Genomic DNA, 24,204 nt, shown 5'->3' with positions numbered 1-24,204 from the left:
GTCATCCTCAGGAAGTTATACACCATACAGTGCAGAAGCCTGCTTCACAATTTGACTTTTGATCATTGTATAGGAGTTACAAAAGGGCATTTGTATGCCCATTTTAATTGAGCATGCAATAAGGCTCCTTATCTGTCGGATTTATTCTGGAGGTGGGCTGGGGGGATTTGTCTAGTACCTAGAGAATATGCATATTATAAACGTACTCTTGTTAATTTGTACAACAGTTTTCAACAACCATACATGACCCTGAAAATGGTTACATGCAACTGTTATGCTTTCTTTCTTGGCTTCCCTTCCCACAGTATTACAAAACAACATCTGGCTCATCTTCACTTCAGCCAGAGGTTGTGTATAGACTCTCTGACTCACTCAGGGACATCATTTCCATTTCCAACCCTGATGCTGAGATTACACGCCAGCTCTCTAATAGAAATCGTCCGGATTTAGGACCGGGCGAATGTCCCCGTCCTCGGCCGCCCGCAGACGCCTGCAGCTGCGGGACAAAGTGCGAGTACTGCCGCTGTACAGACGTCTGCAGGTAGGCGTGTGGCTGCACATACCGTGATATAGTATTCATATTCATATTATTGTCACTACCAACATATGTGCATTATTATACATCATTCAAGCAAACTAACACCCAGTTCTTGTTCTTTAATGACGGGATACGCATTGGTTTCGTTGTGCCAAAGTTTCTGTTTATGCCAGGCTTGTTATTGCTCATATATCTAAAAAGTACTTTGTCCTGGAAACATGATGTGAAACTAGCAAAAAACTAGAAACAAGTTTCAATTTAAAATGCACGACTGCGGTACGATTAAAGCCGTGTATGTTACGAGTGCAAACTACGTCACAGATAAAGACACCAGAGTTCTGCAGGCTCAGACTTCCGGAAATAATCTGGTCTGACAACTTGTTTGATTCCTTGGGGGGGGTGATGCAAATATTTAGCAATAAGTACACAATGTCCTTTGAATTAAAACCTAAGCAACCTTTAAACAGTATATCCAGATTTTGTACTTTTTATTTTATTGATTGATTGATTGATTGATTAGCAGACACCTTACCCATGTAGGCCAGTTAGTAAATATATGATGTTCGTCATATTGCATCTCTCAATTACAGGGGTCAGATTTGAAATCAGATGTACTTTAGCTCAGAAATATTATCATTAGGCATTGAAAGCATGACAATTAAGTATCTTCATGTCTTTTATTCTTTACTGACAGGGAGAATTAGATCAAGATGAGAAAATATATTGGACTGAGTGGGACTGTTCCAAGAATTCTACGAAATTCGGCAGCTTTCTCCCATCCAAGCTCCTCTTTCAAATGTATTTCATCAGCAGCAGTAGGGAATGAGAAAACGGTGAATGATCACGTTCAAGCCAAGTCTTTAACAGAAATGCCTGGATCTGGTGTATGGGAGACAGTCTTCTGGATTATGAGAGGATACTTGAATAAATCACAGGAGATTCAGGTATGATTTCCTTTTTAGTCTCTTATTTGATACATGAAGGAAAATAGCTGTCTTTTTGTTTGTTGATCAATTTGCATTTATAATAATCAGTAAGAAGCATATTCATCTGGTTGCCCAATTGCTAAGAAAAAAAATGGGCATTGGACTGAGAAAATGTCATCTGATATTATATTTGCAATGCAGCTCATCAACAAGCAGAAGTATGGTAATCTATGGAAGATGACATTTAAAGGTCGGGATGTGGTGAATGTTGCCGATGCACAGTTGATTGAAAAGGTGTTAAGGAATGAGGGGACGTTTCCCAGCAGAGGAGACATTAAAGAGTGGAAGGAATATCGTGTGCAAAACAATTTGGAATTTGGACCTGTTCTCAGGTATGTCTTCCTTTGCCATTTAATACAAAAATGGTAGTTATATGGGAAGTATAAAGTAATATATTTCCCTAACTTTTTCACTACCACTACCAGATTTATCCTTTTCTTTTTAGGGAAGGTGAAGACTGGCACAGGCTTCGTGCTGTTCTTAATCAGCGAATATTAAAACCCAGAGAGGCCAAGTTATACGACACAACTATCAACAGAGTTGTTACCGACCTGATCGGAAGAATTCAGTTCCTAAAGGAAACAAAAGGGTCTGGAATCATGGTTTATGATCTTGCAAATGAAATGTACCGATTTTCATTTGAAGGTAATGCAAGGTAGATTGCATAGTATAATTTCAAAGAAAGACATTTCAGTGAAATGTAAATTGTAAACCAATGACATCATTTAAAGGTTAAGAAAAGTTTAATGCACTAAAAATCCTAAATTAATCAGTGTAATTTTGTCTCTGGGGGATTGTTGGGCTGAATTGTAAAGTGTGCACATTTTGTGTGATTTAATGAACTATATGAAGTTTGGATTGGACTGCTGTGTTTGGATCTTTGTTTCTGTCAGGTGTGTCTTCTATTGTACTGGGCTCTCGACTGGGATGCCTGCAACCCAACATCCCTAAAGAAACACAGGAGTTTATTAATGCTGTTGGCACCATGCTCCAAATGTTCGCTATTGTCAATGTGCTGCCAAAGTGGACTCGATCCTTTCTTCCATTCTGGAAAAAGCACAATAAAGCCTGGGATACCATGTTCAGTTTTGGTGAGAACTGTTTGAATCATTTTATTATCATATACAATGAATCTGATGCTGAAATGTGCTAAAACAGTCTACTGAACAGTATAAGAATCGTTTTTTTAAGTAGAAACCAATCTGTTCAATTAATATGCTTCAGTCACATCTTTGACCTACCCACGAATCGCAAAGTACAAACCTGTATCCTATCGGGTTTTAATGTATTGTTAGAAGTCATTTTCTTCTACTTATGAATTAAAACACAATAGGGTACAAGTTTGTAATTTACAATTTGCAAGTGGGTCAAAGTTCTGATTTGGTCTAGCCCTCCGTATCACTATTCTATTCAAAGATCATTGTTTATTGGTGTAAGTGAACTTGATGTTGACTATTTCTATGTTTAATATAAAGGCATGTCAAATATATTCAACCTCAAAGACTTATTGATGACAGAAAGTTTATTTTCTCTTTATTTTTAATTGTCACAGCCATAATGAAAGTTGATCAAAGATTGGCTGATCTTCAGACCCAGCTTGAGAGAAGTGATCCAATTGAAGAAGATTACCTGACTTATTTATTAACATCTCAGAAACTGACTCTGCCAGAGATCTATAGCAGTGTCACTGATCTGCTGCTGGCTGGGGTGGATACTGTAAGTACAGCAGCAGAAATGAAACAAAAAACAAATGCCTGCAATGTCTGCTTTTCAGTGATGTTGTTCCTCCTGTTTTGCACCACTATATGAATTTCAGTGATTTCTCATGAGAATAACTCCCGCATTTGGAATAGTAGAAATTCCAACCCAACAGCACTACACAATGTATTTTGATATGAAGCAGTGACAAAAATAATAATGAAAGACTCCTTTAACCTGACAATAGATATAAGCCTTCCACAAGATATAAAAAAAGAGAAAAACATGTTGTTAGCCATGCATACAGTATTTAATTATTTTGTCATGTACAGATGTGAATAATTTAATAATGTGTTCAAGATATTAACTATTTGTAGTCAGTAAGTTAGTGTAATATTCACACATGCATAATAAGTAAGCAGGTTACAAAGCTGTGGGCAAATAGGATAATAAGATTATTGCACTGGCTATATAAAAAAGTGAGAGTTAAAACTTATAAGACAATAAGAACACGTGTGGGTGTTTGTGTGGAAATGTACATAGCACTCCACTTTATTTGTAGCTTGACATGATTTAAATGGATCTTCATCAAATTCAGACATCAAATACCCTGACCTGGGCTCTCTATCACTTGGCGAGAGACCAACAGCTACAGGAATCCGTCTACAGAGAGGTGTCAGGTGTCACTGCTGGTGACCAGATACCTACAGCCGAGGACCTGGAACAAATGCCACTTGTCAAGGCAGTTATTAAGGAAGTTCTTAGGTACGTGTCGCTTAAGAGCAAATATTTATTGTCATTAGCAGCATTCTAAAAAAATAAAGGTATTTCATTTTCTTCTAAAAAGGTTTTTGTTCATCAACCAAGGAAGAAGTTGCACGTTTGGACAGAATAGGAATTTGTCCTTTATATTTATATTGATATATGAGATATATTGTAGAATTTTATGTGTGTTCTTTACCAGTATGTAAAGCTTATGCTGGTGTAGTTTAGCTAGTCTTAATAGTAATTGCACAGTATTCATAATTGTTTACAGCAGCTGTAATCTGCGGTACGGTTTGACGCTATCTACACAGTGTTTTACAACAAAAGACTGTCTGTTTTTGCTATACCTCTGTGCTGCCTCTTAGGTTCCTTATGGAAGATTTATGAACCATGTTTTATTGACTTACTGTAGACAAACCTGTTGTGTATGTCCAAACCTATAATGTAGTTGGTTGCATTTAAGCTTTCTTTGTTTATTTAAGATTGTATCCTGTGGTTCCTGCAAATGCTAGGGTTTTGCAAAAAGACATTGTTCTTGAAGACTACCATCTACCATCTGAGGTTAACTATTATTAATACTTGAATTGCCTTTCTTTCCACTTTTATATACATTTTTATACATAGGAGTACATATCTTATAGAAGTGTTATATACACATACATAAATACAGTTAAACAGTTAACTTGGAATGGAATTAGACATTTTTCATTCAAAACACATTCTTTGTAAACATAAGCTTTTACACAGATATCTGAATTGAATTCAAGAGGCATAATGTATGGTACATTAATGTTGGTATTCATGTCAGTTAACTTTAGTGTGTCTTTGTCATTAAGTGTTACTGTCATATGCCTCTAGGTTCTTGTTGTCCTTTGCCACTACGCTGCATCACTAGATGGGTCACAGTTTCCCGATCCATTAGCTTTCAAGCCCGAACGATGGATTAAAGCAAGTCAAGTCCATAAAGCACATCCCTTCAGCTCAATACCTTTTGGATATGGAGTCCGAGGTTGCATAGGTCGCAGGATAGCAGAGCTGGAAATGTATCTGACCTTATCAAGGGTAAGTAAAATGTATGGTAAACTTAATATATTAATGTAATGTATAATATAGTTATTCCAAATGTATTCTAATAGTCTTTAGGCTTTAGGTACATGTACAAGAAAAAAGGGAACAGGGTTTCTTCCAATGAAGTTCCATTATTTTTCAAACAAATTTAAAGTTAATTAATTGTATTTTGAGAGACAATGAATTATTGCAGGAAGCTTACCCTTTCATATAATAAAAGTAATGTTAATATGATTTATAATTTTTTCCCCCCCATTTCCCTCTGTTACAGCTGTTGAAGCACTTTCAAATCAAAATGGATTCCAAATTGAAACCGATTTTTCCGAAGACTAGGATCCTGATAGTCCCCGGAGCTCCCGTAAATCTGGAGTTTTGGGACCGAAGCTCAAACTGAGGTTTACATTCACAAAGTGGATATAATGAGTAATACCATTTTTGAGGCCCTACTACAGTTATTAAGAGACATATTTGACCAGTTTTAAGTAATTTCCATTCTTTATTGTGGGAAAAACATTGAAGTGCAAACTTATGATATATGTGTGTGTGTGTATGTTATACAAAATAACACACTGTTTACTAAATCTTAAACAGATGTTTCCTATTATATTAACTTACTTAACCATGTTTTTAAACACTTTACAGTGAGTGAGTAATCTGGTCTGCTTATTGATGAGTGAAAGGCCAAATTTCTGGAAGGATATTACTTGTTTGAGACAGTTCACTAGCTAATCTCCTCATCCAAAATAATCATAACTTGGAACAAAATGTGAATAAATGTGATCAGTCTTAAATCACTATATGTATGAAAGATTTGTCTAACCTTAATAGATACTAATTTTGTATTTTATTTTTTATAATCATCTGATTTTATACACATACAACACAGGACAGTTCTCTGCAGCTGCATTTTATTATGTGTATGTCAAATATATATAATATTCATATATCCCCATTGTTAGAAAGCTTCCAAACTCCTGTTCCTGTATTTGAACTGTCCTTTATTAAACAGGTCTTGGAGTGGAAAGAGGCTGTTGTTTTGTTTTTAAAGTAGTTTATATGAAGAACAAATACCTGGTAAAAGTGACTGATATTTATGCAACAGTTCTGTTTCATTGAAGTATACATTTAGCATGATACTCTGTTGATGAAGTAATCTATAAACAGCTATTGAGAAGAAGAAAACAGTGATTAGTAATTACGTGTTGCATCACCACTGCCCCATAATTTACATATGTGTGAAATAATGTTCAAAGGAGATAATAAGAAGCATATGCACAGTGTAAGTGCTCATTTGCAAATGCTTTTTGAGCACAACTTACATCCTATATCAGTGCATTTGTTTCTGTTAAAACAAATGAGATGTTCAAAATGAAATGGAATAGCTGTTTCTCAAATAACAAAAGTAGCTATCTATTAAGTAAATACCTGCTGCTGACACCAGAGAGCCGGTGGGGGAACATCAAAAAAAGAAAAAAAAATGTATTTGCTAAATCTAAGAAAGATTAATGGTTTCATTACCACTGTAAAAAGTTGGTGAAAATTAGTGTCTGCTTGATGTATAGATTCAGTTCTAGGTCAGGTGTAATAACTGTACAGGGATTTCAAGCCTTGGAGTCTTGGAGTTTTACCAGCAGTTCACTTTGATGATTTATGGTACATTAAACTTTAAATGTTAATTCAGACAGGATATGTTCAACTAATATAGTCACAAATTACCAAGGGGAAAATCAGTTCTTATCTATGTATATGTTTTTTGTTTTTGTTTTTTTCCTCAAGTGTTGTTCAATCTTGCTTGGCCAAGACAAGAAAAGAAAAAAAAAAGGCTGCTTCTTTGACCTTTTGATAATGATAACCAGATGTGCATTTTTTCTGTTGAGGACATGGATCTATTTGCTGAATTGGGTTAAAATTCAGAATGATGCTTCAGATCCATGCTCTTAACAAACATAAATATATTCACCTCTACAGATGAATTACACAAACATAAATGCACATATTTATATGAATGAAATATATAATCTCTTCCCGCTAGTTGTTTCCTATTTTGTTAGCTCATATAGATGGGTATTTGTTGTTCTTGTTCAGGTTATTTCGCTGTCATTTTCCCAATAGCCAAATCTGCCTAGTTACTAATTTTGTCACACATTGCACCAGACATATTTCATGAAACGGCTGAAGTAACCAAATGGAAAAAACTATCTTGCATGCATTTTCATATACAGAATATATAAATGTCAGGGATCATCAGGAACACTACAGATTCATATGGGACTTTTTTTCATATATGCTGTCATGTTTACCTGAAGCTTTCCCCCCCCCAAAAAAAAACAATACATATTACAGTGGTTAGGCAAAGGGGAACCATGCACCAGATTTCTGTCAGCTCCCTTTGTCAGAGTTTGCAACACTAAGAGATATAAGGATGTAAGAGACTTACTTTGATCTTTTGGGGTTTTAAACTTTTCTGATATATTCAAATGATACCACGACAGCACTGCAGTGGTCACAGCTCGCCCTCTGGTGAGCGACGATAATAAGAGGCTGGAGAGGCCTGTAAGTCAGGTTAAGTTACTTTTTTGGGGTCGTTTTGCTTACTTTAATATTGAAAACACGCTGTCCGGGAGCAGCGCCTCTGCGGCGGCGCAGAAAGGGTGTCCGCTCGGCCCGGCTCTGCCTTGCTGACGCTGGGCTGGAGTGGGCGGAGCTCCGCGGGGTGACACGTAACAGTGTAACCATAAATGTGAGGCAGACTGTCCGCCGTGGGCCACTGGGAGCGGCTTCAAAGACACCTTTCTCACAGCGGCGTTTGTCTTTTTATTTCTGGCGCAGGCAACCCACGTGTGAAGCAACCAGAAACTGTGCAGAATTACTGTGCACAGCCGGGGGGACACGATGAGGTTTTCAATGTTCATTTCTCTGCTCAGGCCGATCGGCCCGGTCGTTATTGGCATCTCGCTGGGCTTTACCCTGAGTTTGCTCAGTGTGAACTGGGTCGAGGAGCCGTGCGGCGCCGCCGGAGAAGGGGACGACGGAGATGTGTTGACCGAGGAGGGGCAGCTGAAGGGGGCACGGAAGCCCAACTCTCTCCCCGCTGGCACCACGGAGAACGGGGATGCTTCGGAGGATTTTGAGCCCAAGATTGTGCCCTATAAGCAGGTAGAGCAGCAGACCACCCCCAAGAAGTTCTTCAGGTAAGGAGCCGTGCACGTTGAATAGGGCTGTGTGTTTTACTGCTGTCTATTATTGTGCATCTGAGCTCAGACTGGTTTATTTCCTTTAATGTCCTGCACTCTTAGACCCAGCCATTTAAAAGACCATTCAGTTTGTTTGTTTGCTTATTTATTTATATCCACCTTTAATTACAGCCCAGTGTAGCCCTGTGGTGGATGTATACAGTGTTTCAGGCTCATACAGTGTTTCAGTGTTAGATTATTTGAAGGGGTTTACTTTATATATATATATATATATATGTATAAATAAGCAGATTTGTGATGTTTGGTCACCTTTAACATTGTAGGTGTGTGTAGATCAATCATTGCAATTGTCCAAAGTCTGTGATGGTTTCTTTAAACTCATTCTTGATTAAGATCGCTTGCAAGATGGCATTTGATTAGGCATTCAGATAGTATGATTTATATACACGCTTTTATAAAAGTTTGTGGCTCGTCCTTGCCCTTTCAGAGGGCGTCTGCTAAATTGTGTGTTTTGAAAAAATGCAGACAGGAATCTGCCCATTCTGGTAAAACCTACACTGCAGTTTTATTCTTTAAAAAAAGTACTGTGACTAACAAGCAGATCAAGTTTCAAACAGGCGCATTATGGAGACGTTATGGATCTTATTACTTGGACACTTTTAAATCAAATCTTTTATGACGAAAGTGTAGTAGCCTACTGTTCATTTATTTATTTATGTAATTATTCATTCAGCACTGATAAGATTATGGTTTAAAGGAAAGTCTAAATGAAGGGAAACTTGTGGATTCATTCAGATATATTTAAAACCAAAGGTTCAGCTGCTGTTTGAAATCGAAGAAGGCCTTGTTTATTATATCACCATGAGACTGATTTAAGAGACTAAACAGATCAGACATCTAGGCTATTCTTTAAATGGCTGCTGAATCCTTAAAAGCATTGTGCAGCATTTGACCCAGCAGACACCCCATCAAGGTTACAGAGATACAGCTGTTGTGGATTTTGTAAATTAGAAAGGGCATATCAGCTAATTTACAAGTACACCTACATGTTTTGTTTTCCAGCTTAAACATTATAGATCTTAATGGGAATGTTTAATATTCTGTGACATCCTGTAGAAACGAACTGTAGATAATCCTTGTCAGATACCTAGTGGGGTGAGCGTAATGAAAGTGGTTGATTCTCTATATAAATAAAGCTCTTCTGCCATTTGACATGCATAGAGAAGTTACTGTTTGCGTTGTTTGTGAGACTGTTGTAGACTTCAGAATGGAAAAAAGGTGTCTGTGCGGTCTAAAGGAGTTCATTAGAGTTCCCTTTTCTGTCCCAGATATTTGTCTGACGCTAGCTTGGACACAGTATAAAACAGGAACTGAGGAATGTGGTCTCTGATCGGTCACTATGTGGCTGCACAACACTGCAAAATATATGTTAACTATGTTTTCAGGCAGTGAATGTAGAAAAGTATTATAAACTTGTTTATAATTGATCACATTTTCAAGAAGGTGTGTCTGCCCATTATAAAAAGGAAAAGGAAAAAAGTGTTCAAGGGTTTGCAGATTTGAGCAAGGTGCATTTTAGTGGAGAAGTTCAAAGCTTTTCTGTACATCAATTACAAACCACAGGAACAGTGTACATTTCTGATGGGAAAAAAAATGCTGAAACCATTAATGACCTTTTTAAATGTTATGGGTGAACTTATTAACACTGAATTAAATGTGAACAGCGAGAGAACAGAATTGATTTTCACAAGACCTTGGAAAATGATCGATGCTTTCTTTAAAGGTTAGTAGCATAACGCACTTAATGATATCAAATATTAATGACGCCACAGTTGTAAAAGGTCTAAAATGATTAGTCTGCATTTTCATATTGAATTATATTAAGAACCTAACCAGTGTATATTCATTTAAGGTTACTGTTTTAATTCACTATTAGTAGTTTGAAATTCACTGTTGTCCAGGTCAAATGCAATTAATATGAAATGGTCCTGGGTGCCTCTTCAAATTGTGAATAATTCATGCCAAAAGTGGTTTAACGTGGTGTATAATGGTGCTGCATTCTTACTGTTAATTATTTGAACATAAGAAAATTGCTGTTTGAACCCTCAATGTCTCTGGGTATCTTGTACATCTCAAATTCTTTCAGGACTAATATTGTGTTTGATAAGAGATTTAAGCTCCAGAATAAAATTTGATCCCACAAAAATGGTTAGTATTGAAATGTGAAAATGTAGCACAAACCAACATAATTTTTTACTATGGCAACTGGTATGATCAGCCCTTATTTTATTATATGCTGTGCGTATCTTTACATAAAATCGGTAAATTCCACTTTTAGGCTTGGAGATGTTGGCAGTGTAAATATCCAGTTACAATGTTTTTTTTCCTATCTTTACACAGTAAGTGGGAAGGAAGGGGTAAATGGATTGAATGCAAATTCTTTGTATTGTTTGTAAAAGTATTCATCCAAATCAATAGGACACTTAGAGAACAATACACTGACTAAATAGTATTATTTTTAAGGACTTGACAAGCTTCTTCTATGCATGACTGATAGTGTGTGTAAGGAAGGAAATATTTGTGCATAATCAAGCATTGCAATGTGACTTAACCATTGTGTAATACACTGTTTTCTGATTTTGCAACACATTTCATGCTAAATGCACATTTAACCAAATTATTGGTTATAAGACAAATCTTGGAAATGTGTGTTCAACTGTGTGATATGTACAGCACACCTGAGTAATAATTAATAAATCACTGGGCCATAGTTTACCCCTCCATAACTGAAAACAACCGAGTTTGTCACTTTCAAGTACAGAATTCAGTTGGCTACATCTGCCCCTCCACTCCTAAATCATTTATTACTGTTCTTTAGGTAGTTAAAGTATCAAAATATCTTTGTTTGTAGAAATTAATTCAGACTTCCTTTAATTGTTTCTGAACACTTTAGGGGTTGGTTTGGGAGTGTTAGTAACAGCTGTTTGAATAACAAAGACAGTAACTAAGCCAGATTTTATAGAAGGCCTCACAGCTACTTAGTAGGTGGCAGGGATGAGTCCCAAGGTAGAATTCAAAATGGTAATTTCTCCAACTTTCTGTTGCTTTTAAAACACAATGTGTAGTAGTTATGCTTGTTAATGTTTCAACCATTAATGCACAAACATTTCTCCCCCATAGTATAGATTAGGTTGAAGGCAACTGCAAATTCATAGCATTCCCACATATATCATTGTTTCCTGGTTACAAAAGTTTTGTTTAAATTCTATACACTAGTGCAGACCTGGCATTTGTAGCATTTCATTTATACTTATTGAATTGAAATAGAAAGCTTTTGAAAAGCACAGGGGTACAGAGAGATTGGAATGTAACTGTGATTGCAGTGCATTAGCATCTAAATTACACATTAGAGCATTCATAGGAAGTTATAACAATTGCCAATTAAATTAAATGGTGAGTTAAATTTCAAGCAGCTGTAAAATAAGCGGTCAAAACAGAATAGTCAATATTAGAGATTTGTTCATATAAGTTAAAGTTGTTTCTCATAGACCAGTAGAGGAGATGAGTGTATTGGGTATTTTTGCATTAATTATTAAAATCATTGGAGTAATTAATCCCCAACCTCTAATTTCCTTGATTTCTGCATGTGTCCCTTAAAACAGGAATTGGTATCCAAGTACAAGTTTGATGTGATGTTGATGTACAGGTCTGTCTCGAGTCATTGTCCTCTTTGGAGCACTACATTAGCCTGGCAGCTGAAGTCAGCAGGTGGTGCTTAACAAGATCTTATCGTAGTAATATCTGCCCTTTCAAAAGCAGGTCCTAAACAGAACGCACAACAAAACAAGAAGATGATTAGTTTTTTTTATGTCCATAAACAGCATATGCAGAAAGGCAGAGGACTGGCCTGCTATAAAGCAGAGTGTATCTGTCCGAACATGCAGAAGATGAATGTTGTTTATGTGCTTGGTGTTTTAGCTAGTAATTACGGCAGCAAACAACATCATTTAGTTTGCCGTTCATGATCTTTCGTTGTTTAGTGTTTGTATAGTACTTTTCCCATAGTCTCTAATTCCCTTTGGTTATGGTCCTGTATGTATCATTTTTTTTTGTTTTTAGAAAATTGTAAATTGAAAACCAGCCTTGTGTGTTGAATGAACTCATTAGTGTATGTTTTCATTTTCAGGGCAAAGTACATCAGTACAGAACTTGGAATGCGGGAACGTCTTTTTGTGGGGGTTCTGACGTCCAAAAATACACTTAATACCCTAGCTGTCGCAGTCAACAGGACCATCAGCCACCACCTGGACAATGTTGTCTACTTCACAGGGATGCGCAACCGAAAACTCCCCCATGGAATGATGGTCGTGGCCCACGGCGATGAGAGACGCATCTGGAACATGTTCCAGACCATTAAATATGTTCTAGAGCATTACATCAACGAATACGACTGGTTTTACTTTGTCCAAGACGACACCTACACTGAGGCAGATCGCATCAAATCGTTCGTAGGGCACCTGAGCATTGATACAGATTTGTATATGGGCAGCCCAGAAGAGTTCATTGGAGGAGAGACAGAGGGGAGATACTGCTATGGTGGGTTTGGATACCTTCTATCCCGGACTTTGCTTTTGAAACTGCAGGCCTATTTGGAGAATTGCCGCAATGACATCCTCAGTGCCAGGCCGGATGAGTGGCTGGGCAGGTGCATCATTGATTATGCCAAAGTGAACTGTGTAGATGAGCATGAGGTAAGTTATTTTTCATTGTATCTTAACTTTTTGCCATTGGGTCGTGGATCGGGAATGCTCCCTGAGTATCGCTGAGAAGATGCACCCCTCAGTGTAACCCTGATTTCCCTATATAGATTTTAAGGAGACCTCCCTTCAAGCACAACAATGCAATAGTTGGAAAAGTGTGTGTTTAGTGTAATCCTTGTGAGTTTGAATTGCTTTAGGCTGTTCTGTTCAGACATCCGCAACGTAACAAGGACCTTGTCTAAATGACCATGTATTTGCAGTGCATGCACTCTCTCCCTCCATCACTTTGTTAATTTCTTCCTGAAGGCACAGATGCTATTTACACACACATGGTGTCCCCTAACACAGATGGTGTACCTTTTCAAAGTCACAATACAGTTGGAACTATTTTAATTATCTTTTATATTTAACTTACCCCGAGCACAAACTGCAATTGTTTGTATTTAATCCACTTTACTAAATTAACCAGTCAAGACCTTCGCTGTTCTCTCTGTTGTCTTTAAAAGCCTTGGGGCTTCTTCCTAAGCCCTGAGGTAAGCAGCTCTCTCTGTGGTTGCTAATAAGTGTGTATCACATGTCAAGGCCAGATACCAGAACTGAAAACACTCAAGTGTGGTCTACCATAGAAACTCAACCTGTGAAAGCTGACCTAAATGCACAATAGTAACCCTAGTTCAATTGATGTTTCAGTACAATTTGATGCACAATACAATTGGAAGTCTCCTGAAGACTTTTCTCCCTTTCCTTTGCAGGCTAGTCTCAGACAATGTATTTGCCATTCGTATTCTCATGCGCCTAAGGGTTTGATCATGTTCATGAACCCTCATTGGTTGTTATGCTAGTTTTAGTCAATTAAAAATGAGTACAAATGGTTAATTACTTTTGAAGCAATATCCAATCCATAAAAAGACAGTCAGGAAAAAAGTGCGCACTCCAAAACAGTGAATTAATAATGTAATCTGTTTAATGTTAGTTTTCTTTTCCTTACAACAAACTCCTATTTTCTTGCCTGTGGTCTCCAGTTTCAGCAGGAAACCAAGTTACTCGAGCCATTACCTAAACATGAACACAGGGCCTTATTTCACCGTTCCCACATCACGCAGGCCTGTGGGGGCTGGGAAACGTTGCCATTTTAGAAAGTCTCGCACTCTTCATGCGAACCTACTAAATAAATTATGACTCAACAGAACCTCGTGTCCTTTTTAGTTTTGCAAAACACATTTAAGTTAGAAGCTGGTGAGGGTTATAATACAGGCTCACCCCTGTGGTACGTGCACACACAGGCCCTGTTTACTAGGCTCTGCTCTCCAGAGGGCTTTTAGTGAGTCAATAAAGCCCTGTAAAGCTACAAGAAGGCCTCAAGTCTCAACCAGGGGGATCATCTGTCAGCAGTCTGAGGTGATATTGATAGCTGAGGCCCAGTACAGATTGGTGACGCCAGCTGGAACTTCAGATCTTCAGCAGACTTCTTTTAAAAGTTGTAACGCAGTTCTCTTTATAACGATTAAGCACATTTGCCAAAATGTATTTGCACCAAAATTAACTGTTGTAGTACCTTTTCAAAATGGATAAAAAATATTTTTGTGGGGTAAAATGTGGTAAATGCCCTACAACATTCCCTGGCATCTTAGTGAAGTAGTTTGAGTTGAGTTGAGTTTGAGCCATTCATTGATTGGCTTCACTTCTCCGAGTGTCTCGGGAGCCCACTTATCTAATTCACTTCACCCTGGTGTCTCTGCAGTGTCACTTCAAGATTGCAAGACTAGTCTTTTAAAAACCAAATATTTCCAAAGTAAATATTTAGAGAGTATCACTGATGAACAAACAGACTGTTTAAATGTGGTTCAAAAAGGATTGTCGAGTGACGTCTGCTAATTAACTCTTGTTGGGTGATATGAATAAGCTATGTGATGTATCTTGATAGCTGAGAGGCTGGAGGTTGGGGGCGTTTTTTTACTTTCCACTTTTAATGCTTCCATTCAGTCAGCCTAGCATCGCCACAGCACGACTGAAATTCATGTTCATAAGAATATAGCCAAAAATAAATCTATTTAACTGCAGTAAACATTTCACTTTTTATCTAACCATATATTTTTAAATCATGTACAATTTAAATAGAATACACATTTTCACCTTTGCTATGCTTATCAAAAATAAAAATAAATGTGGTGTTCATGTGTCCACCCAGATCATTCTTAGTTTAAAAAAAACCGATTAAAGCTGACAAAGACAGGGGAAAATGAAATAATGCTGTAAACTGTGTTCCAGTGGGAATTAATTTAGCTAGAGGTGCATTTTAGTAGAATGAGTAGATAATTACTTTAATGACTTCTACTTATCATGTAATATGAACAGCAATGAGGAATACCTGCAGGGGGTTTCTACCACAGCTGGGGGGTTTTCAGGCATTTATTGGCCAGTTATTACACCATTGTAGAGGAAATACAATAACTATTTAGACTAACTAAACTGCTTCATAGGGTAAGGACTTATTGCTCTCTTTGCATGAGTTTACTTTCCAAGAGGCTGGTTTATTTAGAAAAGAAATGTTTTTCATTCTTGAGAACAATCATTCCATGTCAAATGCACCAAAATATAGTCATTCCCATCTCAACATTTAGATTTTTGCTCATATTCTCTTAAACTGGAAGATGTAGGTCATGTATGAAATCAGACCAAATATTTAAACCTAATAGTACATATTTACTAAGAAACACCCCCTTTTTGAAGGGGCTGGTCAGACTTGATAGGTCCTATACCTTTGATATTCTGTTCAGGCATTCATGTAGTGTGAGGTTACGATCACGATTCAGTATCGGATTTCTAACTCTGCGAGAATTATAAATCTGCCTAATTCCAAAGAGCCAGTTATACACAACTTTTATTGTGGACAATAGTGATCTGGATTCCAGACTTACTGAATGGTTTTACTTTAAAATGGATTAAAGTAATATTTTTATAAGCTGCTGCTAAATTTAGCCATGTCTGCTAGATGATAGACATTTTATTAAAATAACATACACAAATTAAGTATGTATGTATTAAAAAGTAAGCTGGATTAAAAACATGAATCTCTATTATCCACATTTTAAAAACAGGTCCCTGGACAATCTCCCCATTAGAGGATTCACTCGGGTGAATATGTTTACATTGAATAGAGATCTGGATTGGATTTGGCCAATTACTAGCTTCTTACTCATTAGCTTTACATCAGTAATTCTTCTATAGGACATTTATTTTGATGTTACATTAATCGCGTCCTTGGCCCTTCCCCAGGGACTCCGCTACCATCGCTTTGAAATGGGAAAAAACTCTGATCCCAGTAAGGAAGAAGATGCTCGCTTTAAGAACGCCTTCACTGTTCACCCCGTCTCTGATCCAGCACAGATGTACAGACTGCATAAACACTTCACTGAAATTGAACTTCAGAGGACCTATGCAGAGATTGAAACATTACAGGTAAGCTTAAAAACACAGTTAAGTGTTAAACAAGCCAACATTACATATTTAGCTACATTTGAAGTTAAAATTTGTATATACAGTACCTTGGCATTCCAGTATTATCTGACATTTTAAGCACAAAGCTGCCTTTTGTCCTTACATTTGATTAAAGGGTATGTATGACCTCAGTAGTAATTAACATTCCTCTGACAATTCACATATGACCTTTCAGAATAATATAATTGATCTTTTTATCATTATGAACCTTCTTGTTCTAAGGCACAGTCCATCTGAACACAGCTGTCACTTGTCTTTTTTCCCCCACAGGCAGAAATAAAAAATATCAGTGAAGTTGCTGCGGAAGGCAATCGAAGCTCTCTGTGGCCTATTGGGATCAGTCCACCATTTGAACCAAAAACGCGTTTTGAAGTTCTCCGGTGGGATTATTTCACTGAAGATCAGGTCTACTCATGTAATGATGGGTCCCCAAAATGTGAGCTACACGGGATTGATAAAGCAGATGTCATTGATGTTATTGAAACTGCCATGGGAGAACTTAACAAGAAATATAAGCCAGTTCTCCATCTGAAGAAACAGCAGCTCGTCAATGGCTACAGGCGCTTCGATCCAACGCGGGGCATGGAGTACACGCTCGACCTTCAGCTGGAGGTTGTCAATCAGAAAGGAAGGAGCCGTTCCATTACTAAACGAGTTTACCTGGTTCGGCCTCTGAGTGAGATTGAGATCATACCCATGCCTTACGTCACAGAAGCTACCAGAGTTAACATAATCCTGCCTATAACTACCCATGACCGTGACTATGTCAACAACTTTCTGGAGGTATACGCAGCAAACTGCTTTGAGACGAGCGAGAATTCGGTTCTGTCTTTTTTGTTCATCTACGACCCTCTTGAGGCTCAGCAGGTCAGTCAAAATGACATTTTTGCGAATGTCAAAGCCAAGATCAATACCTATGAGCGCCAGTACCCTGCGACCAAAATCCCATGGATCAGTGTAAAGACTGAAGCTCCATCCCAGATGAAGATAATGGACATCATCTCGAAGAAACATCCCGTCGACACTCTGTTCTTTGTGGCCAACGTCAACACTAATGTCAATTCCGAGTTTCTCAACCGCTGTAGGATGAACACCATTAACAACTGGCAGGTATTTTTCCCCATCCATTTCCAAGACTTCAATCCTGATGTTGCATATCACAACCAGCCAATTCCAGCCAAAATTGACTTGATCAAAGATGCCGGCCACTTTGACCGAAGTGTCTTTGACGAGGCTTGCTTCTATAATTCCGACTACATGACCGCCAGAACCAAGATGTCGGCTGATGTTCAGGAGAATGAGGAGATCCTGGAAACCCTCGACATCTACGACATGTTCATAAAGTACTCTAACCTCCACGTGTTCCGAGCAGTGGAGCCTGCGTTGCACCAGAAGTATCGGCACAGGGTGTGTAACCCTCGACTAAGTGAGGAGATCTATCACAGGTGTGTTCAAAGCAACCTTGAGGGCCTTGGATCGCGGTCCCAGCTGGCCATGCTATTATTTGAGCAAGAGCAGGGGAACAGTACTTGACCAAATACCAAAAACGGAAAGATCTAGGATTTTTCCTTGAAACAAATAATCATATTTGTTTTTCTCGATTAAAAGTTTACAATACTGTACATTCCAGAAGAATATTCCATTTGCATGAAAACATTTTTTTTTTTTCCTGTATCAAAAAACAAAAAGTGCAACAGCCGTCTTGCTGCACATTTCCTCGCCAAATCTTTTGTTTTATGCATGATTTTTTTTTTTTTTTGCTTTTAGTTGCTTTCCAGTGTCTTATTTTCTGAAGGGGAAACTTCTGGTCTTTGTAAGGTCTTATTTTCCTTTTTTATCTTTTGGCTGCAAAATCCTAATCTAATCCTTCCCACCCTTTTCTTTTACTGTTATCTTATGTGGTGGGCACAGTGACAGGACAGAACAGTATGAGGGCAAGTTAGAGTCTATTGCAGCTACCTTTTAAGCAATTGGGTGCAAGATGCTGGCGTCTGTTTTTATAATCTCTAAAGAGGCAGACTTAAATACTGGTGCCTGTGAATTGCAAATTTATTCTGATGGCTTGTTTTCCCCTTGGTATAATTTGATTGGTCAGCACCGTGAAAGCAAAGAGAAAGCAGGAATATTTATGTTGGAAGACAGAAGTTAAAACGTGTTGCCAATATTTGAGGACACCAATTTTATTCAATATGCTGTTTATTGAATACATGTATTTATATATTTCTTTTCCAATATGTATTTAATTGACTTGCTTTCATTATTGTCTTGTGCAATAATGGAAGTTAAATGTTTTGTTTCTATTCTTTTAACATTTACAGCTGTAGTTCATTTTTCTTTGTTCTTTTACATTTTGTGGTTTGCACCTGTAAATGTTTACTTTAAGGAGTGCTGCTTTTTAGTTAATTTAAACCCACACGGGCACTGACCTGTTAATTCTTGGAAGTATAATGGGAGGTATCGGTATGTGCAGTTTGAGGTTAGTAGTGTTCAAATAAAAATGTCTAGACCGCTTTCTTCCCTTTTGAGACACAAACCCATCCCATATTGCCAAAGCTGGAACAGTGGCAAATTGACAGGTGTATCTTCATAGAATTTCCAACCTAACGTAACCAATATTGTTTTTGAATGTATAAATGGGACTTGCCTTTTCACTACACTTATTTAAAAGAGCAGACAGTTCTACTCTAGGAAACAAATTACAAGATACAATTCCAACTTAGTGGTCTTGACTATTGAGTTGGAACAAATTCAGAAAGCATTACTAAGGTTTCCTGACATAAACCAAGAACCTGTCATTATTATAATGTTTTTTTCACATCCTTGAACACAGAGTTTCAGGAATTAAATGTGTGGAAATTATCTTTCACAGCTCTGCTTTTCATGATATTTCTCTGAACTTATCAGTTAAGTGATGGGTACACCGACTTTATCAACAGTCCCTGGGCAAACAATCTCACATTATTTGGCTCCCAATCTTAATTTAATGAAACAGATTTTACTTCCAAGATGGATTTTTTTTTAAACAGTTTTGTTTGTTTTTTCCCCATATGTTGTGGTGAACACTCTTTCACTGGTAATAGCAGAGAAAATACTTAAAGTGGTTGTTTAAATATTTAATTTAATCCAGAGAGATGACGCATGTTTTTTTCCCCCCAATCTGCTCGGTAGATCCCTGACATTGAGTGGATTGTGTAACCCCTACTCAAACATGCTGTGATTTTTGAAATCTTGGTATGCCTGTACATACAAGGAAACGCAGACCTTAAAACTATTATTTTTTTCCACAATTGGCTACTAATTAACATTAAATTCTACCAAAAACTAAATAACAAAGAAACAGTTACCAACCATAACCTGTATCTGTCAAAAATGTAACCATGGGCTGTAGTCTTTCTGGGAAGGCTGTCTTTGTTTAGGTTTAAACACTTAATTTGATCAGCTAGCAAATGTGAATGAAATGCATTCCAAAGAAGTTAAATTCCATTAATATTTATTTTCAATCCATAGCAAAGTATATTTTTACAGTCAAATTTGAAGGAAAGGGTCTCATGTAACTTGCATAGGTCTTGGTTTAAAGAGACAATTTAATTTTATGTTGGAGAAGTATGCTGCCATACTGTCAGCGTTTCGTTTTTTTTTTTTTTTTTCCTATATAATAGGAATTGTGTAGTGAGCCAGGGATGTCTTCCAAAGAGATGGAAACAAAATCACAATGAATGGTCTGATCTGGAAGATAGATGAAAGTGCAAGAAAGATGAGTAGATGAAGTAGTAGTTATTTAGCACTCCATTGCCATCGATATATGATATACCTACAGGACAGAATCAGGATATAGCAATATATCTTCATCAATATAGCAATAGGTGACTGACTTTTCATGAGACGTTCACAGCATCAAATGCATAAGTATTGTTTAAAATAATATATTGTCCCAATTTAAATGGTATGTACTGTAACTTGACTCACTGGGATCTTTTTGTAACTTTCTGAACGATATTCTGCATTCTGTGAGTGACCAGCAACTAAACATCTATAACATTTATGTCCTTGAGATCCTTACATATGGTGATCAATGACATTGTAGTCCAGTAAATCATATGCATATTTTGTCAGTAATGCTTTAAAGCATTTTTCCTAGAAAATGAAACAATGTATACTTGTATATTGCTGCAGTAATTAGCTTGCATATACTCTGTACCTAAATTGTTTCATATAAAAACAAACAAAACAAAACAAAAAGACATTTTAAAATGCTCTCAATATCATTCAATGAATAAACTAATCCAGTTTATCACACCTGTGTATAAAACGCAGCTGGCAGCAATGAGGTGATTAAAACCACATTGCTTAGAGAAGCCACATTTACCATTTTGCAAAAATAATGTTACCATGTTTGTAAAAATATTTTTAGTTAGATGAGCTGTCTGGCACAGTCTGGACCTCAGCCCTGGATAACATTAATATATTATACTGTTACACATACAATATCTTAATAAAGTATGGCATGAGAAGACTTCATAAGAATATACGATTGCAACTTTGTGTACTTTACAATAGATTATGGCAGGAAAAAAAGTGCAAAACTTCCAGTATTGTGAGTAATTACCAAAATGTTATCATTTTTAATTGCGAGTATTGCAGATTGGTTTTGTGAAGATTAAATAGTTTTGACTAGTAATGGATCATGCTGTTGCAAGAAGCAAAATACGTCTAATAATTGTAAACATAAGATACATTCTGGATGTAGAGACCTAGGGTTCAACTTTAATCAGTACAATTTTATTGTTAATAATGTATTAGTGTTAAATAAGTACACTGTAATAGTAGGAACTCCATTATGTGGAGTGGTGCTAATAAAAAGTCACACTGTGGGCACTTTTAAAAAATCTATATATGGTTTCCATATTTTGTAATCTGCTTAAAGTCATATGTACATTTACGATTAACACTGCAGTAGAATTTGTAATAGTATTTCTTTTTTTTTTTTTTTGGTAGTATACCAGTTCATTTTCTGGACACTGTTCAGTGTTTTACATGTATACACATGTACTGCAATACCTTTTTTATACTTCAGAATGTAAAGCAGCAGTTAGTTTGTGTGAACTGGGACTTTGGCGTACAAATGATCCTGATGCAAACATCCCAACATTGTATACCATATGGTACACCTGTAATAAAGTATTATTGCAACTTTGTCTTTTGCACTTATCTGGGAAGGGTGCAGAATTGTATATGGTACTTTTTGGGCTTAGTGACCAGGCATTTTGAAAAGTAAATCATTCATGATGATTCCACTATTAAACCTGGCGGTTATTAGAATCTCATTTAGACTGCTGCTAATTAGTTCTATAATTATCGGTTATCGGATGTTCAGTTTCTCCCGTAATGTCCATTCAAGCATTCTGTTGGGGGGGAGGGGGGGACAAAACAAAAATACAGAGAGGGATTTTTATGTAAAGACCAGAATATGTAACCTGTATGTATGTATGTATGTGTTTGTGTGTGTTCATAGACTTTGGAATAGTACTGGGCAGTTATCCTCTTGGTTTTTATGGATTATATTGTGGAAAATACAGCAGACTAACTAACTGATCAGTGTGCTGAAGGAGTGGTCAATACCTCAGTGCCTTAAAGAGAGTCTTATTCCCCCACAAGATTAAGAGGATCAGTGTTTCCCTGTTACAGTGTTTCTAAATAAGTCTTGTATGTTAAATGTAAATGTTATATCATTGTCTTCCTTATTGTGGTGGCGAGCCTTTCTGAAATTAGTTGCTTACTACGAGTTCCAGTTTAGACATAGATCTACATTTTACTTCAAACTGTGCTAACAGTTGGGTTTTATTTAAGACGTTTAATTATTGATGTAGGTGTGACAAGGCTAAGATAAGCAAGATGGACAGTTTTTGTAAGCATAATTTAACTCTTAATGAAAACTTGAATTAGTTTGTGTATCTATAATGCTACAAAAAGTGTATTTCTCTGCATTGTGTCAGGATCATTTTGTGCATCAATGCAATGTCCAGTTTTTTTTAGTAGTTTAAAAGAAAATGGGGAGGGGGTACGAATCTGAATTACTGTGAATTTTTTGTAATTATAAAACAATAAACAATATTTAATAATAAGCTGTGTGTTGTTTTCCTCAATTTGTTCGAAGCACAATTCATGTTTTATGGCAACAGAATGTGTGGAACCAGTAACCCATATGTATATTACTGACAGACTGCAAGAAGATGAGATGAGAGATGATAAGCCATCAGATGAGCGATGGATTAAAGAAGCTACGGAATGGGTCGCAAGAGACAAAAATAAGGTGACCACATAAGATATGGGAATGAGATCGGTAGCATTTCTGGTCTAAACTGGCAAACAGATCTTGTAGAGTGACAGAAGTAGAAACATCTCGGAGACCTTCATCCAGCAGTGGATTGTCAAAGACTGATGAGGATTTTTATACATATTAAATATTTGCCTGCTTCTTTTATTCAACGCACTGCTGAAAAATGATTAAGGAGAATATTTTCTTCTAAAACAAAAACACAATCAGCTTAACACAATTTCTGGCCTCTGAAGTGTCCAAATGCTTTAGGTCTATAGTTATAGTAGGTTTATTTTTTTAAGCATAGGAAATGAGGTTATTCTGAGGTGTTTAAAACAAACCTTTGTCCTGATGCCAATTCAAACGATTCCCTTTCCAAAGTACAAGATGCGTTTGTGTGTGGGAACTAAAACTGTCGAAGCAGATCTATTTTCTGCCATTAGGTGTCAGCAGAAGAGCATTGCTGGATTGTTTGAAGCAATGCAAAATGTATAAATGTACCATGTCTGCATTCATTGAAATACATTGCATGAAAAAGTAGATTTTGCTAACCTTAAAAATATTAGCAAATTATGGTAAATGTAGTTTAGTGTTTTTTTTTTTTTTTTCTTCCAAATTTATGAATATTTATATTGGTGATATTGCCAGTGATGAAGAATGATTACATCATATGTATGATATATATGATAAAAAAATAATAATCTCCAAACTCTCACACTTACCTGTTAAATCCTTATTTTACAAATTAAGCAATTCCAATATCCTTGCCAAACAACATTTTCTTACTTTATATTACTTGACATATTTCTGGCACAGCCTGGAATAGAAATAAACTTCATATGAAAAAATAAATAATGGAACTAGTTTGCATCCCAGGCCACAGATTTCTGTAAAGATCTCCTGTGCTTTCAACCCATTTTTATTTAACAACAATGGCAGATTGTAAAGGAAAATATAAATTCATGGAGACGCAAGAACCAGTTTTCTGAAAAGGGAAAAAAAACTCACACTTTTTATTAGATTTTTTTTTAAATTAAGTCTTTTAATAGTAGAATTCAGTATATTTTGGGAACATCACTCCTGGGCTTTGAAGCAGCTCAAGGAGACAATTTTCCATTTGATCCACAGCCTCAGAAGGATACCTCTGATGGATTAAGTCTGTAATCTTAGATCTGAACATGTGATGCTTGTTTTCAGAGAATTGTATTTGGGCCTTCTGTGGTTAAAGCACTCCTACCAGTTCCACTTATTTAATGAAATGTTTACCATCTGATTGTTACTTCAAGAGTGCAACTTTAAATTAATAATATTAAAACACTAGAGATAGGGTGGACCTGGCATTCTTCTATTCCACAAGACGATGATGATGGTGGCTAGTAAA

The 24,204-nt window shown here is 36.7% G+C and overlaps 2 protein-coding genes across 2 annotated transcripts; both read left to right on the top strand.

The window, feature by feature from the left end:
- The first annotated feature begins 290 nt into the window (after positions 1 to 290).
- LOC136711626 (sterol 26-hydroxylase, mitochondrial) lies at positions 291 to 6,079 on the top strand. The gene is made up of 10 exons (XM_066687993.1): positions 291 to 541; positions 1,233 to 1,482; positions 1,666 to 1,856; positions 1,970 to 2,169; positions 2,418 to 2,615; positions 3,077 to 3,240; positions 3,821 to 3,987; positions 4,470 to 4,548; positions 4,846 to 5,049; positions 5,327 to 6,079. The coding sequence occupies exons 2-10, from the start codon at positions 1,249 to 1,251 to the stop codon at positions 5,447 to 5,449; spliced, it is 1,560 nt and encodes a 519-aa protein (XP_066544090.1). The 5' UTR covers positions 291 to 541; positions 1,233 to 1,248; the 3' UTR covers positions 5,450 to 6,079.
- Positions 6,080 to 7,794: 1,715 nt separating this feature from the next.
- Positions 7,795 to 22,629, top strand: chpfa (chondroitin polymerizing factor a). Its single transcript, XM_066688389.1, has 4 exons — positions 7,795 to 8,246; positions 12,436 to 13,000; positions 16,286 to 16,468; positions 16,778 to 22,629. The coding sequence occupies exons 1-4, from the start codon at positions 7,948 to 7,950 to the stop codon at positions 18,038 to 18,040; spliced, it is 2,310 nt and encodes a 769-aa protein (XP_066544486.1). The 5' UTR covers positions 7,795 to 7,947; the 3' UTR covers positions 18,041 to 22,629.
- Positions 22,630 to 24,204: the final 1,575 nt, after the last annotated feature.

The sequence above is a fragment of the Amia ocellicauda genome, chromosome 16 (genome assembly GCF_036373705.1).
Source record: "Amia ocellicauda isolate fAmiCal2 chromosome 16, fAmiCal2.hap1, whole genome shotgun sequence".
Taxonomy (NCBI): domain Eukaryota; kingdom Metazoa; phylum Chordata; class Actinopteri; order Amiiformes; family Amiidae; genus Amia; species Amia ocellicauda.
Note: the sequence above shows the minus strand (reverse complement) of the source record. Positions and strands in the feature narration are given on the sequence as shown.

Coding starts and splice junctions, on each gene's coding strand:
- LOC136711626 (XM_066687993.1), top strand. CDS start 1,249: ATGAGAAAATATATTGGACTGAGTGGGACTGTTCCAAGAATTCTACGA. Junction 2,616..3,076: donor GGATACCATGTTCAGTTTTG/GTGAGAACTGTT, acceptor TAATTGTCACAG/CCATAATGAAAGTTGATCAA. Junction 3,988..4,469: donor GTTATTAAGGAAGTTCTTAG/GTACGTGTCGCT, acceptor TGTTTATTTAAG/ATTGTATCCTGTGGTTCCTG.
- chpfa (XM_066688389.1), top strand. CDS start 7,948: ATGAGGTTTTCAATGTTCATTTCTCTGCTCAGGCCGATCGGCCCGGTC. Junction 13,001..16,285: donor ACTGTGTAGATGAGCATGAG/GTAAGTTATTTT, acceptor GCCCTTCCCCAG/GGACTCCGCTACCATCGCTT. Junction 16,469..16,777: donor CAGAGATTGAAACATTACAG/GTAAGCTTAAAA, acceptor TTTCCCCCACAG/GCAGAAATAAAAAATATCAG.